The sequence below is a fragment of the Medicago truncatula genome, chromosome 1 (genome assembly GCF_003473485.1).
Source record: "Medicago truncatula cultivar Jemalong A17 chromosome 1, MtrunA17r5.0-ANR, whole genome shotgun sequence".
Classification (NCBI taxonomy): Eukaryota; Viridiplantae; Streptophyta; class Magnoliopsida; order Fabales; family Fabaceae; genus Medicago; species Medicago truncatula.
The window spans coordinates 36,741,300-36,762,056 of record NC_053042.1 but is presented as its reverse complement, the minus strand read 5'-3'; the positions used below and the strand labels follow the sequence as shown (position 1 = coordinate 36,762,056).

Genomic DNA, 20,757 nt, shown 5'->3' with positions numbered 1-20,757 from the left:
CATGTTGACTCATTAGTTTTATTATTATTATTTTTTTTCCATAAATTTTAAGCCAAATACATCAAGCGGCGGTTATTTAAATTAGATGTTTGTAACTAATTAATCCTTTAAATATTTTTGTAACAAATTGATCTTCTAAATTATAAAATGTTTGCATTGTTATCCTTTTCAATCCAACTCGGTTAAAAAGTGCTTACTTGACAAGTTCAAATCAACAAATTACCTTTTTTTAATTAATTTTTACTGAAAATAAAATTCCAAAAAAAAAAAAAATTCCCAAAGGGACCAATCCCATTGGATGATGATAAAAAAATATTGAAGTTTTTATTTTTGGAATTTCTTTTCCGGACTTCCTTCAATTTGGGATTTTTGTTGATGATGAAGCTCATAAAAACTACTTAAAATTTAATCACTTTTTACCCCAAAATCAATTAACGGATTTCAACAAAGAGATTTAATTGCTTTTTCATCACAAAATTGATTTTTTTTTTCGTAAAGCAAAAAAGACTTGACTCTATTTCTGATGAGTTTAGATGGTAAAAAAGAATTTCACTTGTGATAGGTTTTTAAACTGTTTATGCTTTCTTGCTTGCCCACGTGAATCAAACACTCCTGGTGTGGTGAGCATACAAGCTACTCCCTCCGGTCCTTATTATCTAGTCTATATTAACAATAAAATACATTAATTATTCTATGAACCTAAAAAGTCAACTTTTTCTTGTAGAGTATTATTAAAAAAGTAGAGAGATTTAAATTGTTGCTCTTATTAAATCACATAATCTGAAATATTTAAAAATAGTCGCAGACCCAAAAACTTATTTAAAAATTATGATAAACAAAATTTTAAAACTAAGATGGAGGGTCGGCTAAACGAACCAACCCTATTGATTTACAAAAATTATGTCAGCCATATGTCTTGATAGCCATACAGCACTCATCATCATGATGAGCGTGGCATATTTAGCCAACTGACCCTTTTTAATTTGCTCTACCAGCTCTCTAGTGTATTTATATGAAGCAATTGTACTCCCTCCACTCCACCTTATCGATGTGGGACTTATAATATGTGATAGAGTACACTTTTCAGTAGTATTTTACCTTCACTTCAAAGAAGCCTATATAAATTCACTCCGACCATTCCTTCATATGCTGCTTAATTGATTGATTTATAGCAACTTCCTTTATCATGCACAATAAAGCATTGCACCTGGCTAAGTTAGACAATGTTGTACTAGACTATTTTAATTTACTTCCATCTAATGCACTGTCTAGAACTTTCATCTAATGCAATTTTCAAAAATCAGACTAAAGAAACAACTGTTATGGAGCAGACATCATAGTATTCTAGACTGACTTAGATTGGTCAAATATCCTCCATGTGGTTTTCTCATCTTTGTCGGACAGTGAAGCATAATTTGAAGGAATACATCCATTATTTCCTTTTTGTTTATAGTCGAGTGAAAACTCAATTTAGTTTTTCATGATTTTTCTCGCGATCCAATTTAGTTTCTGATAAAAAATAATTTTTAAATTGGGAGACAAACTAGCTCATCTGTTGTAATAAGTGGATGATTAATTTGTTTTTCGCATATAAATGTTAGAGATTAATTTGAATATTATTTTTTGTAAAAAACTAAATTGAACTGCGAAAAAATGTTAAAGTCTTACTCTTTATAGTTTTTGTCTAAAAGAGTATGGGTGGGTTCCCAGCTTCCACTATTCATTCTACTTTGCTTTCATATTGGTCATCCTACAGTTGTACTAACTTAAGCTGTCAAATGTTATGCATTTTGGTTATCATACTACTTTATAGGTTTGATTGTTTTTTAGTTAAAAAGTATTCAAAGGCTACCTTATTTTTACTGTAACTTTCAAAATTAAAGGGAGGAAATTAGACTAAGGTTCTTGTAAAAAAATAAAAATAAAAGAGTAGACTATGGTTCATGTGTTATGTTCAATGTCTGATTTTGTTGGGCTACTCCCACCGTCTAATTTTTTTTTTAATCTTTCTCTGGTTTTCATTTGTAATTTTTTAGCAATTATAGTTGCATCAAATTCTTCCATATAGTTAATGACAAAGCCTATTGTAAAATCATATAAATCATCATTTAAAAATAAAAATAGATCTTGTCAATCTTGTAGGTATGAAAATGTATAGTAAGCCTTATTTTAATTGCAAACGATCTGGATCACACGTTGGTATTGTGAGTGCTGGTTTTATACTTGACCACGTAACCACACCTGAGTCGTGGGATTCAAAGAGATTTGTGAGTGGTGGATTAGTAAAAAAAATTGTGACCATAAATTCACGTAAACATTAGTATAAAAAAAACTTGAGTCACATATTAATTATGGGTGGTAGAATTTAAATAATATAATGCAATCAAACATAAGAATTTGTTATGGTGAATGTGACAGAAAACCGACTAGGCATGGATGGAGAAGGAGGACCCAGTAAGTTTGATTATTACGTGAAAATAATAGAAAAACGTCAAAACAAGACAAAGAAAGACGCATCATGATCCACTTTGTGCTATCTATAGGGTCCCTCATATCTTAATCACACAATATTAGAGAAATGATACTACTATTATAATCATTCAACCTTTGACCACTTTTTGCTACAATTTGCAATATAACGATCACTTGCAAAACCAATCAGGCATGACAATGGGTACCTAATAAGTGTATTACAATGTCCATCCCCATATTTATATTTGTAAAAATTATCCGTGTCCGTATCCTTTTGGGCAATAATTTTAGTGCCCTTCCTCATACTTTATGGGTACCTAAGTGCTCATACCCGCACTCATTACCCGCACTTTAACTATGAAAAGACAATAAAAATATCACAATTGAAATAAAACTATGGTTTACATCTTTTAAAATTAACTCATAAAATAATATGAATCGTGGTATTTAGTCAAATTAAAAACATCCAAAATATCTCTTAAAAATTGTACCCCGGCAAGATGGAGTTGTTATTGTATTAAGCAATTTTCTGGTTTAGGTTTTAGTTTAGGCTTAAATAGCTAAATAAATTATTTAATTATACACTAAGAAAAATAAATTACTTATGATATTAAATAAATATGTATATGCGGGGTTGCGGGGCTGGGCAGTATAGTACCCTTACCCGTGCCTATATCCATTTAAATTCGTGGGTATTACCTGGACCCGTCCCCAGACCCATGATAGCGGAGTTTTACCCTACCCATTGTGGGTATTTTATGCAGGTATTCATTGGGCCTAGGTTCAATTGTCATCCCTACTAATCATATTTGACTTTGGCTCACCAAACAAAGTACATATCATCTTTTCCTAAAATAAATGATGCTCTAACGGTCACATATTACGTGACCTAGTTGACTCTGACATGTATGTTAATACACAATTTTGAACTTAAATATCTTTAAAAATCTAATAGAAAAATTTGATATTTTGAAAATATTCATCGAGAAGAATCCAACATCATCTTATATGTTATATTTTGTCTTTATATATTAGTAGAAAAATAGGATCAAAACAAATTATATGTCATTACATATTTTTAAATTAGGTCATTTAAAATGGGATGGAGGGAGTAGTGTTTATTTCTAAAATTTTGAAGATGTATTTTTAAAATTGATGACATTAATTAAAATTTGTATATTAAGATTATTGTAATGGAGATGTCTATTACTTTTAAGAATGGAAGAGGGTCTCTACTCCGTTAAACATGTTCTATCTTTAATTCTAAACCAAAATAACAAAAAGAAAAATATATTGTATGTAAGATATATTGCATTCGTTATTTATTACTTGTTACTCCATAGAGAAAATAATTATTTATTTATTTATTATTTACAATGTTCAATGCAATATTAATTATTGTTTGTTAATAATATTCTTAAATATTTATTATAAATCTATAGAGAGGATGATTGAAATTTATTATAGATCTATAGAGTCGATGATGTGAAATGAGATAATAAACAGTTGGAATATTGTAGAAAAAAATAAGTAATTCTAAAAAAAATAACAATTGTCTTGAAATTAATTATGTTTCTTACATATAAATTACATTTTAAAAATAAAACAATCACTTTTAGAAGTTATTATAACTTGTTTGGAATAGATTTACTGTAAAAGATTTGAAGAATAGGCAGGCAAGTCGAGGTGTAAGACAGAGAGAAACAGATAGGTGGAGCCATCCATGTTTGTTTGAATAATAAGTGGATGACCTGACTTGATCCTTTCTTTCTGTTTCCGAATCCAAACGTGTGCATCTCACACCCCCACCCCACTTTTTTATATATATAATAAAACCAATCAACCACTCTTCATTCATCTTCTTTATTTCTTTCAACTTTAACCTAATCATCTCTCTCTTTTATATATGGCAGATCCAAACAGAAACACCACCACCACCACCCTTCAAAAACCAAGCCGTTTACAAAAACGTGCTCCATCTTCCTTACAAATCAACCGCTCCATCCAATGGAACGTCGCCATCCCTCTCTTATCTCCCTTATCATCTTCTCCACCACCTCAACTGCCGGATACAAGACCGTCTCAAGGAGTCACCGCCGAGCCGGAGAAAGTCATCGTCACGTTCAAAAACTGGCAGCATCCCGCTGCTCCTTTCTGCCATGAACATGCTCCTTTGGTGCCACTTAGGTTATGATATGATGTTGAAAATGATTTGATATAGTTTCTAACGTTGTATCTTTGCCTTGTGGGAAAAGTTTTTTACCTATTTTTCACGCTAGGGTTTATGTTATGTTACCCTGTGTGTGTTTCAGTTTCTATTTATTTTCTGGATTTAAAGCTTTTCCCCCTTTTTTCCCTTGATTATTATTTTTAATAATTTTGGGGTTTCAATTAGATTGCCACTACTTTTTTTTATTTGCATTCTGTTGCTTTCTCTGTTAAGTTGTATATATAAAATTTCAAGTTTCAAGCATATAATATAATAATATTAATAATAATTAGTTGTTGTTAATTATTCAATTCAAAGAATCTCAGTGTGTGGGTGACAGGCTCAACGTTCGAAAATTGGGAACATCGTTCATGTGCTACTCTGCTGTTCTGTTTTTCAACACGACAAATTCATACATGTAACAATTTGTGTATATATTGGTAAAGGAAAAATGAAAATTGTTAACATATTAATATTTGTCATTAAAAAAATTATGGTAGTTGTTATATTTCAAGCTTGAGAGTAGAAATTTTCATTCCATTGACATACAAAGCATAAAAAAATCAATATTGGCAAACATGGTGCCTGTGTTTGATTGGAAGACCTGAACTTATCAATTTTGTTAAGAAATTAAGGGTTATATATGTAAGTTTCTGGATTTGAACTTAGGACCTGATGCTATAAACTCTTTCAATGTTCCTTAACTCGTTAACTTTCTTGAATTGAAAATGTTTGATTTGAAGGTTAGCTTTGAATCTTTAGAACATTTTTGTTTTTGAGTCAAAGTAAAAGTAAAAACATGTATAGAGCAATCAATCTATATTGAAAACAAAGAGACTCAATTTAAGTAAGATTTGTAAGGATGCGTAGGATTCCATTCAAATCATATAGTAGTATTAGTTATATTAAATTCAAGTCAAATTTGAAGGTTGCAAAGATATTTGAAAATGTGTTTCATTAACTGTAGTGGTTGTTTATGCACGAGGAGAGAAGTAAATTAGATTTGCCAGTTTTCTCATTAATGGATAATAATATGCCAAGGGAGGACCACTTTTGGTGCAAAACAGCTCATCTTCTATGTCCAAAAAGCACATGCAGTGTTCAGAGCAAGATTAATTGATACAAGAAATAGGGTATAACTCACATGTAGAGGAGGGGACACAAAAAAGTAAATAGTCAATTTCCTCCTTGAAATTGTAAGTTTCATCAATTACCCTCCTGAGATTAACAAAATTTCAATTATCCCCCTGAAATTTCACAACGTTAGTCAATTTACTCCCTCCGTCAAACTTTTCTGTTAGTGAACATGACGTTTTGCAAATACCCCCTGAAGTTTTGCACTTATGTGCAAAATGCCCCTCAAACTTAAAAATTTATATTATTTTTTCTTAAAAACAAACAATTAATAGTTAAATATTAAAGCTAACTATTAATTTTGGAGTTTGGAAAAACTACATACATATATACATCAAAATAGGGAAAAATGTGTATTTCTAAAGTGACAATAATGGTTATTTCTAATAGACAAATTATTATTTTTAGAGGTTTATAAACAAATTAATAATCAGATTTAAATTTATATTTTCTCTTTCACCATCTTAGTCTTTTAACTCCTCCAACTCCTTCAACAATTTGCTAAAACCATTTAAACTACACAACCCCCAATATTAATCCACAAATCATCCCATTATTGTCACTTTAAAAAATACATATTTTTCCCCATTTTGGAGTCTATTTTGATGTATATATGCATGTAGTTTTCCCAAATTCTAAAATTAATAGTTAGTTTTAATATTTAACTATTAATTGTTTGTTTTTAAGAAAGAAAAAAATAATATAAATTCTAAGTTTGGGGGGCATTTTGCACATAAGTGCAAAACTTCAAGGGGGTATTTGCAAAACGTCATGTTCACTAACAGAAAAATTTGACGGAGGGGGTAAATTGACTAACGTTGTAAAATTTCAGGGGAGTAATTGAAGTTTTATTAATTTCAGGGGGGTAATTGATGAAACTTACAATATCAGGAGGGAAATTGACTATTTACTCGACACAAAAATGGGTAATGTGCTTTCCAAATAGTGCTTCTATCACCATTCATCACAACAAATCAAATGACAAATGTTACATAATTTGACTTCATGTCATTGTCAAGTATCGACTGTACAATTTAAAAGTTAGGACTTGTAAATGTGAATCGTACCTGGCTAATTAATACAAGTTCAGACAGGAATGTAGGGTTATTCAATTTAATTGGCTGTTTTTACTAGATATATTTAACTTTTTCTAAATATCCTTCTAACAGTGATTTTCAATTGATACTTGACTTGCATTGTTATGTTTAAATTTAAAGCAATTTTCTACGACAAATGCTAATAAAGTCATTTGTAAGACGTGAGGGTAAAGAAAAAAGTAGTTGTAGTTTTGCTGCATATAGCTTCAAAAGACTGAAATAGGAAAGAAAAATGATATTTATACAACCATTTTCTATAATTTTTGTGAAACTTTCTCTTTCATATTTACATTATATTTTTATTTTCTTTTTATATTACTTTGATTTTCATGTCAATCCATACTTTTCTTTGTAAAAACATGGTTGTCTATTTGGTTGTCAGGCAAATAGATGTTCAAACAACATTATTCAATAGAAAATATCACTTGCTTCTAATTAAAAGGAGTATGAAATATGTGGTTTTTAATAAGATTTCTAAAATATGACTTGATGTTTAAGTTTCACATCTACATGATGACAAAGTAATTTCTTGCTAGGCTAACTAAGAAAGTCATAAACTAGGAGATGGGAGGGCAATATACTAGGAGTAACAAGGTAGCATTGGTCTATATCTATTGTATTTAAGAACTCAAAAAGACAAGATAGTGTTGCGGTTGGAAACTCTTGGACCTATAAACATGTTGGATTGGTCATATGTTGCTCCGCTCTCCCAATGACTAAAAAAAAAAGTAACTACTACATGAACAATTTTAAAGAAATGCTAACTTGTTAAAGCTTTTTATTTTCAGGAAAATTTCAAGCATTTGTTATTGCTAGCTAGTGTTATGTCAAGTTTGTTATTCATTAATGAATAATGAAGAATTTTCTTTTTTTAATGAACCACCTTGTGGTGGTGGAGACAATCATGTTCTAACATATACATTGGTAATTGGTGGTTACTCAATATGGTGTCTACCTGGTAGTTCCAACCGTAATTTGCCACTTTAACAATTCTCATTCTTCAAACAATTGCAAAGGATGACATGGAATTGTTCTGTTGACATGAATTTGTACTTTAATATCATTTTAGTGCCAAAAACTCAAAGATGAAAAAGGATTTTTATTTTTTTTTTATAGGCCAAGAGTAAAATGACATAAAAAAGAATAGTGTCCAACTAAGTTGAAACCCTACTCTAATCTGTTGTCAATTGCTCATATATATTATTAAAAAAAGGAAAAAATTACAGGAAAAATTTGGGGACATAAAACCTGACCCAGTAAACAACCCTAACGGGCAAAACCAAAAAATAAAAAATAAAAAATCCACAAAGTGGATCCAACCTTAAAGATTTCTAACAATTGAGCTCGGGTCTAAAGTTTGACGAATGAACCGATCGTCAACACGAAATCGGATCACGTACCATCAACTCCCTGCAACAAAGACAGCAAGCATTAGGGGTATTCATGGGTTGGGTCAACCCAGAAAATCCGGTCAAACCCACCCAAAAAACCCAAAAAAATGGGTTGGGTTGGGTAATTAGGTGGGTGTGGTTTCAAAAAATGGAAAACCCATAAAAATAAATGGGTTTCGGATAAAACCAGACCCAATCCCATAAAACCCACATACCCAATAATGTTAATATTTTTTATCTTTATTTTCATAGGATATAAGAAAGTTATATTTCCAAAACATACACATTGTACCCTATATATTGAAAATCAAAACATACTAAAGTTGCACATTAATATGTTGCACTTTTTAGTTATTTTGATACTAATGCAATTTTATGTCATGCAATTTAGTTTGCTGCCAGAATTTTATGATGGAGTTTATTATTTGATATTATGATGCATACAATTATAGTAAAATAAGTTAACATTTTCTTTAAAAAAATTAAAAAGTAGAGTACTATTTTAAAACAAAATTACGAGGACTTATCATTTAGTCATTTAATATTAAAAAAATAGAAAAATAAGTCGGGTAACCCATTACCCAATCTAACCCAACCCAAAAATTAGTGGATTTGTCCAAACCCACCCAATAGTATAACGAGTGGTTATTTTACCTCACCCAAACCGGAGTAGCCTATTTGGTTTGGTTTTGGGTTTGGCCAAACCCAACCCAAACCACCCACGAACACCCCTAGCAAGCATTGATGACTCTTTCGAGTCCATACAATACCACAGACAAATGCTTGAAAATGGGGGTGGATTCGACCGCCAACACGGTAATTAACGAATTCACGCGCACCAACTGATCAACTGATTAATTAGCCATTTCTGGCCCACATCAAGCGAACATACAAACACAACCGAGGCACATTAAGGATGACATATGAACTCGACCGCCAACACGGTGACAAATATCGCACATCCACAATTTACTGTGACAAAGCACACAAATTCACGACCATTTCTAGCCCCACAATCCAAAATCGATCACGAGACCGAATCAGATTTTTTTAAAAACGGCAACAACCCAAAGCAGTCCAATCCTTTGACGCAGTAGATGCAAAACTGAATCGTGAAAACCTGTAGAGAACAGAGAAACCGAACCTGCAAAGGGACAAACCCAAATCTGCAGCAACCTTCCAAACCGAATAGATGTATGACAGAACCTCAAACCTAGTCACTGTGGCACGATTCGAATGAACCCAAATCGTCGGCGCTACCGATGGACCAGAATAAACCGCGCCTAAAACCTGTACCACCGACGAACCACCGTCGAGAGAACAGGGGAGAGCTGCGATTCGGATGGCATACCCACCACCATTGTCGCATCGCCAACCACCGCCATCTACATCTGGACAAAACAAGAAAGGAGGGTAGCAGGATTGGGCTTTGGAGAGATGAGTTGAATACGGCGGCGAGAGAACAAAGATGAAAAAGGAATTTAAAGAAGGCAATAGAAAGAAAAGAAAAAGTTGTACACCTCATATATTGGAAATGGTTGTTGCTGATACGCAAAGCAATATTCCATGGCCTTTTCTCTCTTTAATTTGTCTTTTTGCATGTCTATGTCGTGCCAAAAATGAGTGGTTTTCAATTTTTCACTCATTTATTGCTATTTCATGTCATGCATTATCCTTTTCTTTAGGTCGATCATTGAAATCAAATATACTACCAAATGGATTTGAAAAAAATGCAAAAAGAATAAAAATACACAAATTAAATTACTCCTTAAAATTGTAAGATTATACTCCTTTCGTTCTTATCAAAAACAAAAACAAAAACAAAAACTCCCTTGGTCACTAATTATATGACGATAATTAAAAAAAAAGTCTTTTTACTCTGAATATGAGATCATCTCAAATTTTTAGATGCATTTCTTACTATTTTTTTCTTCTCTAAATATACCTCTTATTAATTCTACCATTTTTTTTATTAAAATATGAAAATTTAACATTAAATATGTGTATACATTTTTCTAAGAGGAAAATGTAGTTTAATAATAGTCTCACATATTTAAAATATATTGTTACTTCGACAATTTTTCTTAATACTTATAAGTTTTTATTAAAATGTCCCATAAAAAGATGGAGGAAGTATCAATTTAGTCTCTTATATTTATGATATCTCAAAGTGATTCTGAAAATAATACAACCATGTAATTTCAAGCATCAACTTCATATTTACTATAGAGAACTTCTCTTCTCCCATCGGTTTTTATTCATCTCCGCTGAAAATACACATGCATGAGTTAACCTACACTCGGCTATTTTGACAGGAATGAGCAAAAACAGATGGGAGAAGAGCAGTACTCTTTACTCTATGCAAATATGTCAAACAACCGTGGATTTTTGTGTCCTACATGTCTTGTAACATGATTGGGCCGTGCCTCGATGAGCTGAGCTGAGCTATGCTTTTCTCACTCTCTCATTTCCTCTATATGCTAAAAAAAATGTCATTTGAAAGTTATCTATTGAAGATATTAGAACTAAAAAGATATTATTTGGTAATTACGAACCGAATGGTTTTAAAAATAAAAAAAAGTCTAGGGGGAGAGGACAAAAAAGCAGAGCTCTGCTGAGAGCATCCAAAATAGAGATTCTCAACTTGAAGGTCTTAAACGAGTACCACTTATACACATCAATTTTTTATTATTTTTTAATAACAGTACATAATAGGTATACATTCACTCCAATAAAGACCTATTGGCTAAAAGTCTAAATGGGTTCCACAACTAACTCTTCCTCATTTACATTCCATCAATAACATAATATTTTAATATAAAAAAAAGTGTGTGGAGACCACTGAAAGATGGGGTCTTAAGTTAGACCATGAGTCTTAGAAGACCCTCAAAAAAAATTTCCACAATGGAAGTACATATTAGATACTAGGTCTTAAATGGTGAAGACCTCACCATGGTGGATGCTCTGAGTTGCTATTGGGCCTTTATTTGTTGGTCCATTTAATTCCTCTGAGTTGATTGATTTTTTATATTTTTTTGGTGAAAAGTTAATTGATTTCATTCTATGTTTGTTTACTTTGAATCTATTTTTCTTTTTCTTTTTTTGAATAAGTTTACTTTGAATCTATTGTTTTATAGAAGAAAAATATTTCCTCAAAAAAATAAATATAGAAGAAAAATATTCTATAAGAATTGTCTACCGGAAGTTTACGGGGTTCTGTTAATAGAGAATAAATAAACAATCTTTTTAACAAAAAAAAGAAATCAAGAATAAAACCATGTTAGCATATTAAGACTAGCATGTCATCGTTAGCTTAGTTCAGTTGGTAAAAATAATGCATAATATATGTAAGGTTCAAGGTTCGATCTCCAACTCTTTTATATATTATACAATTTCTTTACTAACTTATCTAAGTTCACGATGATTATAACATTATATTAAGTTTACTTTCATCTAAGAAAAACTATATGGGCAATCCATATCCAATGGTGATTATGCTTTGTAGAAGAAAAATTAAAGATCTTTCAAGGAAATATAAGAATTTATCCGTGTAAGCTATAAAATATAAATAAACAATAATTCCTTTTAAATGTTCTTTTTGTTGTTTGATTCCTAGCAAAGTTATTTTCACAACACAACAAATTCAATTTTATTTTTTTTGAAACAACAACAAATTCAATTATGTCAAAGGAAAATGAATGGAGTCAGAGTATCATATTAAACCAAGGAGATTAAGATTCAAATTTGGAAAAAAAAATTCTAAAGACGTTAACTAGCGAAGGGTCAAACTCCATAAAAAAAAAAATTCAAGGGTCAAGTATTAACAGTTGGAAAGTTAAACATATATACTCACTCCCTCTCACGATAATTGTCTTTTTACTCATTTTTCTTTTTCTTAAAATATAATTGTCACTTTGAAATACCAATACAACATTTATTATTTTTTCCATTATAATACCCTTATTTATTGAACTTCATCCAACTTAACTACTCCTCCACTAATTACAATTAATAAAGGTGTTTTAGTAAATGATACTAATTTTACCATCAAAATCAACACATTAATCATTTCCTTAATAACCGTGCATCAACCTTAAACGACTATTATTTACCGACGGAGGGAATACTTTTTTTTATTCATATATACTTTTTAAATTGTTATCCAATTTGGACAAATAATCAGCCAATCAATATCTTTTATAATAAAAAATATATATTAGAGAGACAAAAGTATTTAGATATTGATTGGCTGATTATTTGTCCTCCATGGAGGAGAAACTATCAATTTCATCCGTGATTTATAGTAAAATTTATAATATATTTATATTGTAGAATTTTAGACTTAAATGCAACGAAAAAATATTATTAAGATAAATTAAGAAATGTTGATAATTTTGTATTGGAAAGAAAAATTATGAATGATTTTATAAAATTATCCCTTATCAATGACATGGAAAAAAGAGATTAAAGGAATTAAAGTAAGATAGAATAGTAAACAGTAAAGGACATAATAGGAAAAAAAAACTCATTAATGATGCAATATTGTAAAGTGACTTATAATAAAACACAGATATTTTTTGCAAAGTGACTTATAAAATCTTTGTTTCGTCTCTCATTTTTTTTCATATAATCTTTTCTTAATTTATCTTCTTCTTCTTTTCTTTCCTTTTTTGCACAAATGTGTAAAATAAAAATCACTTTTGTAAAACACACAAGTACCAAAAAGTTGTTACTCCTTCTTTAAAAAATAAAAAAATAAAAGTTGTTACTCCTCTAATTATTAATGTATACTATTATAAAAAAAATAGTAAGATTCTAAATATTTATACATACTATAAATGGTTAAATATGTTTTTAATTCCTATAAATATTTCAACTTTTTATTTTAGTTCCCCTAAAACTTTTCTCTATCTTTTAATCCCTAAATTTTTTTTTTTATCCCTATAAGTATTTAATTCTACCCTCAAATGTTTTGTGAAGTTCTATCATCAAACATCATTTGTTTCGACAACTCTTCAATCTCTAGAGTTTGTTGTAGGCATTAATAAAAACATCATTGATAAGATTGCAAAAGATTAGAAGTGTGTTTGTTTCAAGTTATAATTGTTGATTTCCGGAAATAAAATAATAGGAATGTATATGCCTATGTTTGTTACAAGTTTACTAAATTTTATTTCCGGGTATAAATTGTTCCTGGGAATAGAAAAAATTTCCCAAAGGAAAAGGGTGGGAATAAAGTTCCCATGAAGATGGGAATAAATTCATAAATAGTTTACCTATTATAATCCCTATTTTTATGGTTCCTAGGAATATTATAAAGCTAACCAAACATATTTTTCATAAATTCCTTGGAATAAAATTCCCATCTTTATATTCCAAGGAATGTTATTCCTAGGAATAAATTTCGTAAATTTGAAACAAACACACCCTAGAGTTATACGTTATTATTCAAAATACTTAATCCATATTTAAAGGATTAGAACATAAGAGATTTTTAAAATATTGTTTGTCAATATATGCTTGATGATAGAATCATATATCGTGATACGAAGTTTAAATCAATGCATAATATCAAGTAAATAGAGTCGCGGGAACATTAAAAAAGAAACACATAACTACGAAAGAAGTGAGTAATATATTTGTAATTAATCATATTTTACCAGCCATCAAGAAGTTATGGCCAAGGAAAGATAAAAGGAATATAATATGGGTAATGTTATCTAGTGCTTCGGGGCCCTGGTTAAGGAACAATAAAATTAATTGATTCCACTTAATTTACTTTAATTAAAGTGAAAAGTTGGTCAACTTAATTAAAATAGGCTTAATACATACTTTGGTCCCTCAACTTATTTTTGAATTTCATTTTGGTCCCTTAACTTTAAACCGTCTCAATTTGGTCTCATAACTTTATCTCCGTTTACCTAAATGGTCCCTTCTGTTAAAAAAACTAACCGAAGGGACCACTTAGGTAAACAGAGGTAAAGTTATGGGACCAAATTGAGACGGTTTAAAGTTAAGGGATCAAAATGAAATTCAAAAATAAGTTGAGGGACCAAAGCATATATTAAACCTAATAAATATAATTTTAATATCTATACCTATAATTTTAATCTAAATCAAAATAATTTCAATTAAAAACAAAATTTAACATTAATAATAATAATAATAATAATAATAATAATAATAATAATGATAATGATACCAATAATAATAAAATTAACATATACAAAAGAAATATATTCCAAAATCTATATAACAAGAATCTCAATTAATTATTGAGTAGAATAATTATTGATCTGACTTTCCTACCTATTAATCAAACTTCAAATTACCACTACTTCTTTCTCCCAAAATCGGATAGTATATTATACTATAATATTTTTTTTTTCTAATGAGTCAAATGTAAAAAAAAATAAAAATTATTGGAAGGTATATTAACTTATTTTTGAATTTTATTTTGGTCCCCTAACTTTAAACTGTCTCAATTTGGTCCCATAACTTTACCTTCTGTTATTTAGGTAAACAGAGGTAAAGTTATGGGACCAAATTGAGACAGTTTAAAGTTAAGGGACCAAAATAAAATTCAAAAATAAGTTAAGGGACCAAAGCATATATTAAGCCATTAAAATATGAATGCTTGTATTCAATACTCATTAAACTCCATCAATATGATTTTGTATTTCATACTTTAATTGGATATGTTTTATCTTTGTAATTGTAAATTTATTTTGGACTATATAATGTTTGTCTTATTTTAATTATTTATACAGCTTTTAATTAAAAAAAAACAATAGTTTTTTTCGAGTAATGGAAAAAAATTGGTTTGAGTATAGACTTTTCAGTGAATTAGCTTGCAAGTAAAAAATGCTTAAAAAAAATCACAGAAAGAAAAACTTGATGGGGTAAAATTCACAAGAAGAGAAAAAAATTGTTAAGATATATGAAAGAAAGCAAGGGGACTAAAAAAAAAGGATTCTAAAAAGTTCACAAGAAAAAAAAAAAAGAAAGGAAGCGTATCTTTCTAAAGAGTATTAAATGTAGCGTTTTTCTATTTTAATTAAGTTGATAAACTTTTCACTTTAATTGAATGAAATTAAATGAGACACATTAATATTATTGTTCCTTAACCAGTGCCATGGGGTATCGGTTAGCAACACCCTTAAATGTTTTAGACAATTTTTAAATGTCAAACATCAAACTTGTTGACGATCATATTAAGGTAGTGGAAAAATCATTAATTTCACAGCTTAAGGGCCATTAAATACAATAAACTAGTATCATTTATTTAGCCATTCCTTAAAAATTAATTGTTTCCTCTCTCATGTTCAAGTCAAATTTCATCATCTCTGAAATTTCATCATATTTATGCCACCGAGAAAATCCACCTTCATGTTAGAAAGAAGAACAGGGGACTCAAACCGACATTGGACTATGACACCGAAGGTATTGCGATACATGACGACCTCGTGATCAGAATCTTCACCGGCGGCATAGGCTTTTATCTCACCGTTGAATTATGACCCGACCCAGATGGATTTGGATCATAAATATAAATGGAGTATCTTCTATTTCATTATTATATTGTAGAGTATTGGGTGTATGTGTTTCTTTTAAAGTCATTCTTCTCTGGTGCTCGAAACAACTTTCATCTCCCTCATGTGTTGGAAATAACAACATAATTGGTATTGATTGCTTCTGCTACAATTTTAGTGTCTGACCCAAAAGAACATATTCATATCCCACTTGTTGATTCAAATGCAAAGCCTTTAAAATGACCATATCTTCCCCTTATACCACAGTGAAATGAGAGGAAGTCCATGCTGTTCGCGCACAAATTAAGTCTCCTAAATAGTTAACAAAACAAAAAGTAAGGCTTAATGTTTATACGCCAATACGGACTATCTTGTCTAAATATATTTAATAAAATTAAACAAATATGGGATGAGTAGCTCATTTGATTGAACTAAGTGATTAAAAGAGTTAAATGTTTAGTGTTCGAATATGACAAGATAGTGATGGAAGTGTAACACATGAAAGATAAAACAAATGGGAGGAAGAGAAAGAGAAAATGCAAGGAGTGTAAAAGAGAAGATTGGAATGAGCGGGAAAAAAATGGTAAAATTTAAAATTTGAATTCAAAAAATAGAAGAAATAAAGGAAAGTTTATTGTAAAAATATATAAAAGAGTAGAAAATTGACAAGTTTTTGACTGATAAAAATAAGTTAAGATTGTGTTTTTACTAACCATTAAGTTTTGAACAATGATATTTGAACAACCATTTGATAAAACTTATTTGACAACATTCATTTTCTCTCTTTTCATTGGTAAAAAACAATGGAGAGAGAAGAAGAAAGAGAGAGAGTAAGAATATAATGTGAGTATGAGAGAGAAAATTGTTTAAAAGTTGTCACAAAGTGGTTGTACAAATATCATTTCTCAAGTTTTATAGTGTGAGAATAGATAAATTTTTTAGACCCTCCTTCTTATTGGGGCAAGATATGCTTCCACCAACACCACATTGGTTAACAACTTTGACTTATGTTTTGTCTTCATACTAATGTTCAAAAATGAAATACAACTAAAACCATGCCTAATCCATATAACTAATGCACTAATATAGTTCATCAATTTTGACTAATTTTTCTCATCATCAAAACATAGTTTTAATAAAATATTATATAATAAATAAACAATACACATTATTGCTTAAATTGTATTTCTTTTAAATATATTGATCAATCAACTAGCTTGAGTTTCAAAAATTTTGTGTATGAATAATTATAGCAATATACATTTTTAACATATTTTTAATAAAGTCTATGCATCGTGTAGCTGTTTTATGCCCTTGTTTTGGCTGGTAGGTAGAAGTTAAACTTGCATACTTCACAATGGCAACAAGTTGGCAACTATTTTAATTTCTTTACTAAAAAAAGAACCTTCAAAATTAATTGAAAGACGCAATATCAGTAACAGACACTATAAAATTCAAAATTGAATAAGCACTTATTCTTTTTTAATTGAAAAGTCCTTTTACTTTCAAAAATTCTGAATCTCCTTTTTGAAATGTAGAACAAGAGACAAAGAACACATCACAACCTTAACCTTTTCCCTCCACTTTCTTTCTGTCTCTTCTTCTCATTGCTATTGCTATGCCACTTTTTGACTTCTTCAATTTTTATTCTATTTGCACCCTTTTGTTTTTCTTACACCCCCTAAAAAAATTCATCTCAAAAACCCCCTTTTTTACCATGAAAGTTTGGATTTTTAGCAAGTTTTTGTGATCTTCTCCTTCTTCCCTTTAATGGGTTTGATCTTCTTTAGGTAAATTCTGTTTTTTTAGAAAGTTTCACTTTTGGGCTGTTGCAGAAGGAAAATTTGGTGAAAGTAGTAGCTAACTAGCTATGGTTGCTGAAGCTTGGATTTTGAAGATGGGTAACCAAGTAAGTGCAAATATTAAACAAGCCCTTTTGCTTGAAACTTCTTCTACTAGTAGAAAACATGGTCCTAAAAGGAAAGAGAATAAGAAAGTAGAAACTATAGGTATTCTTTCTTTTGAAGTAGCTAATGTAATGTCCAAAACCATTCAACTTTATAAATCATTGTCTGAATCTGAGATAACAAAGTTAAGGAATGAGATCTTGAACTCAGAGGGTGTTAGGAACTTGGTTTCTTCAGAAGAGGGTTATTTATTCGAGCTTGTTCGACGTGAGAAGCTCGAGGAATTGAACCGTGTTGCTGGTGTGGTTTCTAGGTTAGGGAAGAAGTGTTCTGTGCCTGCTTTGCAAGGGTTTGAGCATGTCTATGGTGATATTGTTAGTGGTGTTATAGATGTGAATGAATTGGGGTTTTTAGTTAAGCATATGGAAGGAATGGTGAGGAAAATGGATAGGTATGTGAGTGCTACTAGGAGTTTGTATAGTAAAATGGGGGGTTTGAATGAGTTGGAGCAAACAGTGAAGAAGTTTCAGAATAATAGTCAGAATGAGGAGAGTAGAAGGGGGTTTGAGCAGAGGCTTGTATGGCAGAAGCAAGATGTGAGGCAGCTTAAGGAGATTTCACTTTGGAATCAGACTTTTGATAAGGTTGTTGAGTTGTTGGCCAGGACAGTTTGTACCTTGTATGCAAGAATCTGCATGGTCTTTGGTGATTCTACTGTGAGGAAGGATGGCCTTGGGATTGGTAACTGTGAAGGTTCGCCACTCGTGCAAAATGAATGTGGTTCGGCGTCTAGCTTGATTAATGTTGAGGTGAATTTGTCGGAGAAGTTGAAACGCAGTCATAGCAAGAAAACTGGTTACAATTTGAGTTCAATTGGGGGAAATGGTAGTAGTAGGTCTCATATAGATATGAAGAGAGGTGAGTTAGCATATGTTCAACTTGAAGATTTTGGTTTTCCTTGTGGAACAAGTCCTGGGAGACTTTTCATGGAATGTCTGAGTTTAAGTAGCTCAGTTTCAAAATTCGACGATTTCGATGATGTTGCTATCGATCGCGAGGACCATTACAGTTGTGTATCAAGCTCTCAAAGTCCTATTGGGATTGGAAATATTGTCAAGAAAAAGGAGCACTTATGCTCAACCTTTGGTGCAAATAGTGGATTAGCTGTTGTTTATGCTCCTCCTTCAACTCTTGGAGGATGTGCACTTGCATTGCATTATGCTAATATCATTATTGTCATTGAGAAAGTACTTAGCTTTCCACATTTAATTGGTGAGGAAGCTAGAGATGATCTATATAAGATGCTGCCAACTAGCTTAAGGTTATCTTTGAAGGCCAAACTTAAGACATATGTCAAGAATTTGGCCATATATGATGCCCCTCTTGCACATGACTGGAAGGCGACTCTTGACGGGATACTTCGGTGGCTTGCTCCGCTTGCTCATAATATGATGAAATGGCAAAGTGAGAGGAATTTTGAGCAACGTGGAATAGTTAGCAGGACGAATGTGCTACTATTTCAGACATTATACTTTGCTGATAAGATAAAGACAGAGGAAGCTATATGTGAACTTCTTAAAGGATTGAACTATATATGTCGTTATGAACAACAACAAAACGCATTACTGGGTTGTGCAAGCAGTTTCAATTTGGAAGATTGCATGAAATGGAAATTGCAGTGCGGTGATTCGTTACTCGATTGAACTCATTCTAGATATTGTAATCCTCAGTGTGGTGAGCATTTCCTTAATTTATCGTACCATTCAAAAGTATCATTTTGACACCACAGTGGATTAGTTTGTACATTAATCGAGGATTAATTTTGTTGAATGTTTGAAAAGCGTAGTAGCATTTTGGTTGCAATTTGGTTTATAAAAATATATAAGCTATATTTTTTATAAAATGGGCAAAAACATTCATACTGTACTTCTAATTATGTTTATGCGCGCCTTGCATGTTGCTCTCTATGAATATTCATTCTTTTAGTTTCTGTTAGTTCATCCATGCATTTACTCTATTGAAAAGTTCTGTATTATGAATTTATAATCCTGCCATAAGATCTAAGATTCTTGCCTGCCGCCGGTTCATGATTCCATTGATTTGTTCAAGTGGTTCATCGTGCTAATTCAGAGAGTGAGTCCCTCTTAATTAGAGGGCACATTCTTGTGGTGTATGTATCAATATCTTGAATTGTGAAACTTATGTTTAGAATGAAGTGGCTTAACTTTGCAAAAGTAAGGACTTTGGAAGGTAAGCTTGTGCAAGATTCTGTCCTTCAATCAATTTTACTGCTATGCTATCAGTGAAAAGATGCCTGCAGTTGACATAAACAGAGATGCCAGTTTTAGTCAGACCAGACCGGCCAGCCCGATGGGCCCATTTTTCAGGCTGGACTAAACTTATTTAGAGGTCCATAAAAACTAGCTCATTTCGGCACAACCCGTTTCTCACGTTGAGCCAAACTGCATAGATACTGTGTTTAAAATGCATATTTCACGGGGCTCGGGTTGATGTGTTTTAGGCTAGACTAGACCACAAAATATGTGACTATATGGGCATATAGTCTGGCCTGCTTTTGCACTTTGGCCCGATGGGCTAGGCCGGACATCCTGATTTGACACATTTAGGCATAAATTTTGAACAAAAATATTGTTTTGGGAGATACTTGGGCCAATGTAAATTGTGCTACCAGGTCATTAGCCTTTAAAATCTAGATAGAGCATTACTTTTCCCACCCTATGCCTTTCCTCGCGCGCCCTATTTATTTCAAAATTACCCTCGGAGCATTCCGGATTATATAATCCGGAATGATGTTTTCTTTTGTTAAAGGGTGAAAAAATGAGTAACGGGTTTTTCCAGATTTTGTAATCCGGAAACTTCAAAAAATAGGGCGCATTACATGATGTTTCCAGATTACATAATCCGAAAACCCCCTAAACACCCTTTTTCAAGGTAAAACAGTTCGGATTATATAATCCGAACTGTATCAGCACAAATCCTAAACATGTTTGTAAC

The 20,757-nt window shown here is 31.2% G+C and overlaps 1 protein-coding gene and 1 non-coding gene across 2 annotated transcripts; one reads left to right on the top strand and one right to left on the bottom strand.

Annotated features, from left to right (window-relative positions):
- Positions 1-855: 855 nt before the first annotated feature.
- Positions 856-980, bottom strand: LOC112418804 (U11 spliceosomal RNA). Its single transcript, XR_003008884.1, has one exon. It is a non-coding gene; the product is annotated as a U11 spliceosomal RNA (small nuclear RNA).
- A 16,333-nt stretch (positions 981-17,313) lies between these two features.
- On the top strand, positions 17,314-19,645 carry LOC25484402 (protein PSK SIMULATOR 1). The gene has a single exon (XM_013613208.3). The coding sequence runs from the start codon at positions 17,706-17,708 to the stop codon at positions 19,443-19,445; it is 1,740 nt and encodes a 579-aa protein (XP_013468662.1). The 5' UTR covers positions 17,314-17,705; the 3' UTR covers positions 19,446-19,645.
- Positions 19,646-20,757: the final 1,112 nt, after the last annotated feature.

What these genes read in the sequence shown, in the direction of transcription:
- LOC25484402 (XM_013613208.3), top strand. Translation starts at nt 17,706, where the DNA reads ATGGTTGCTGAAGCTTGGATTTTGAAGATGGGTAACCAAGTAAGTGCA.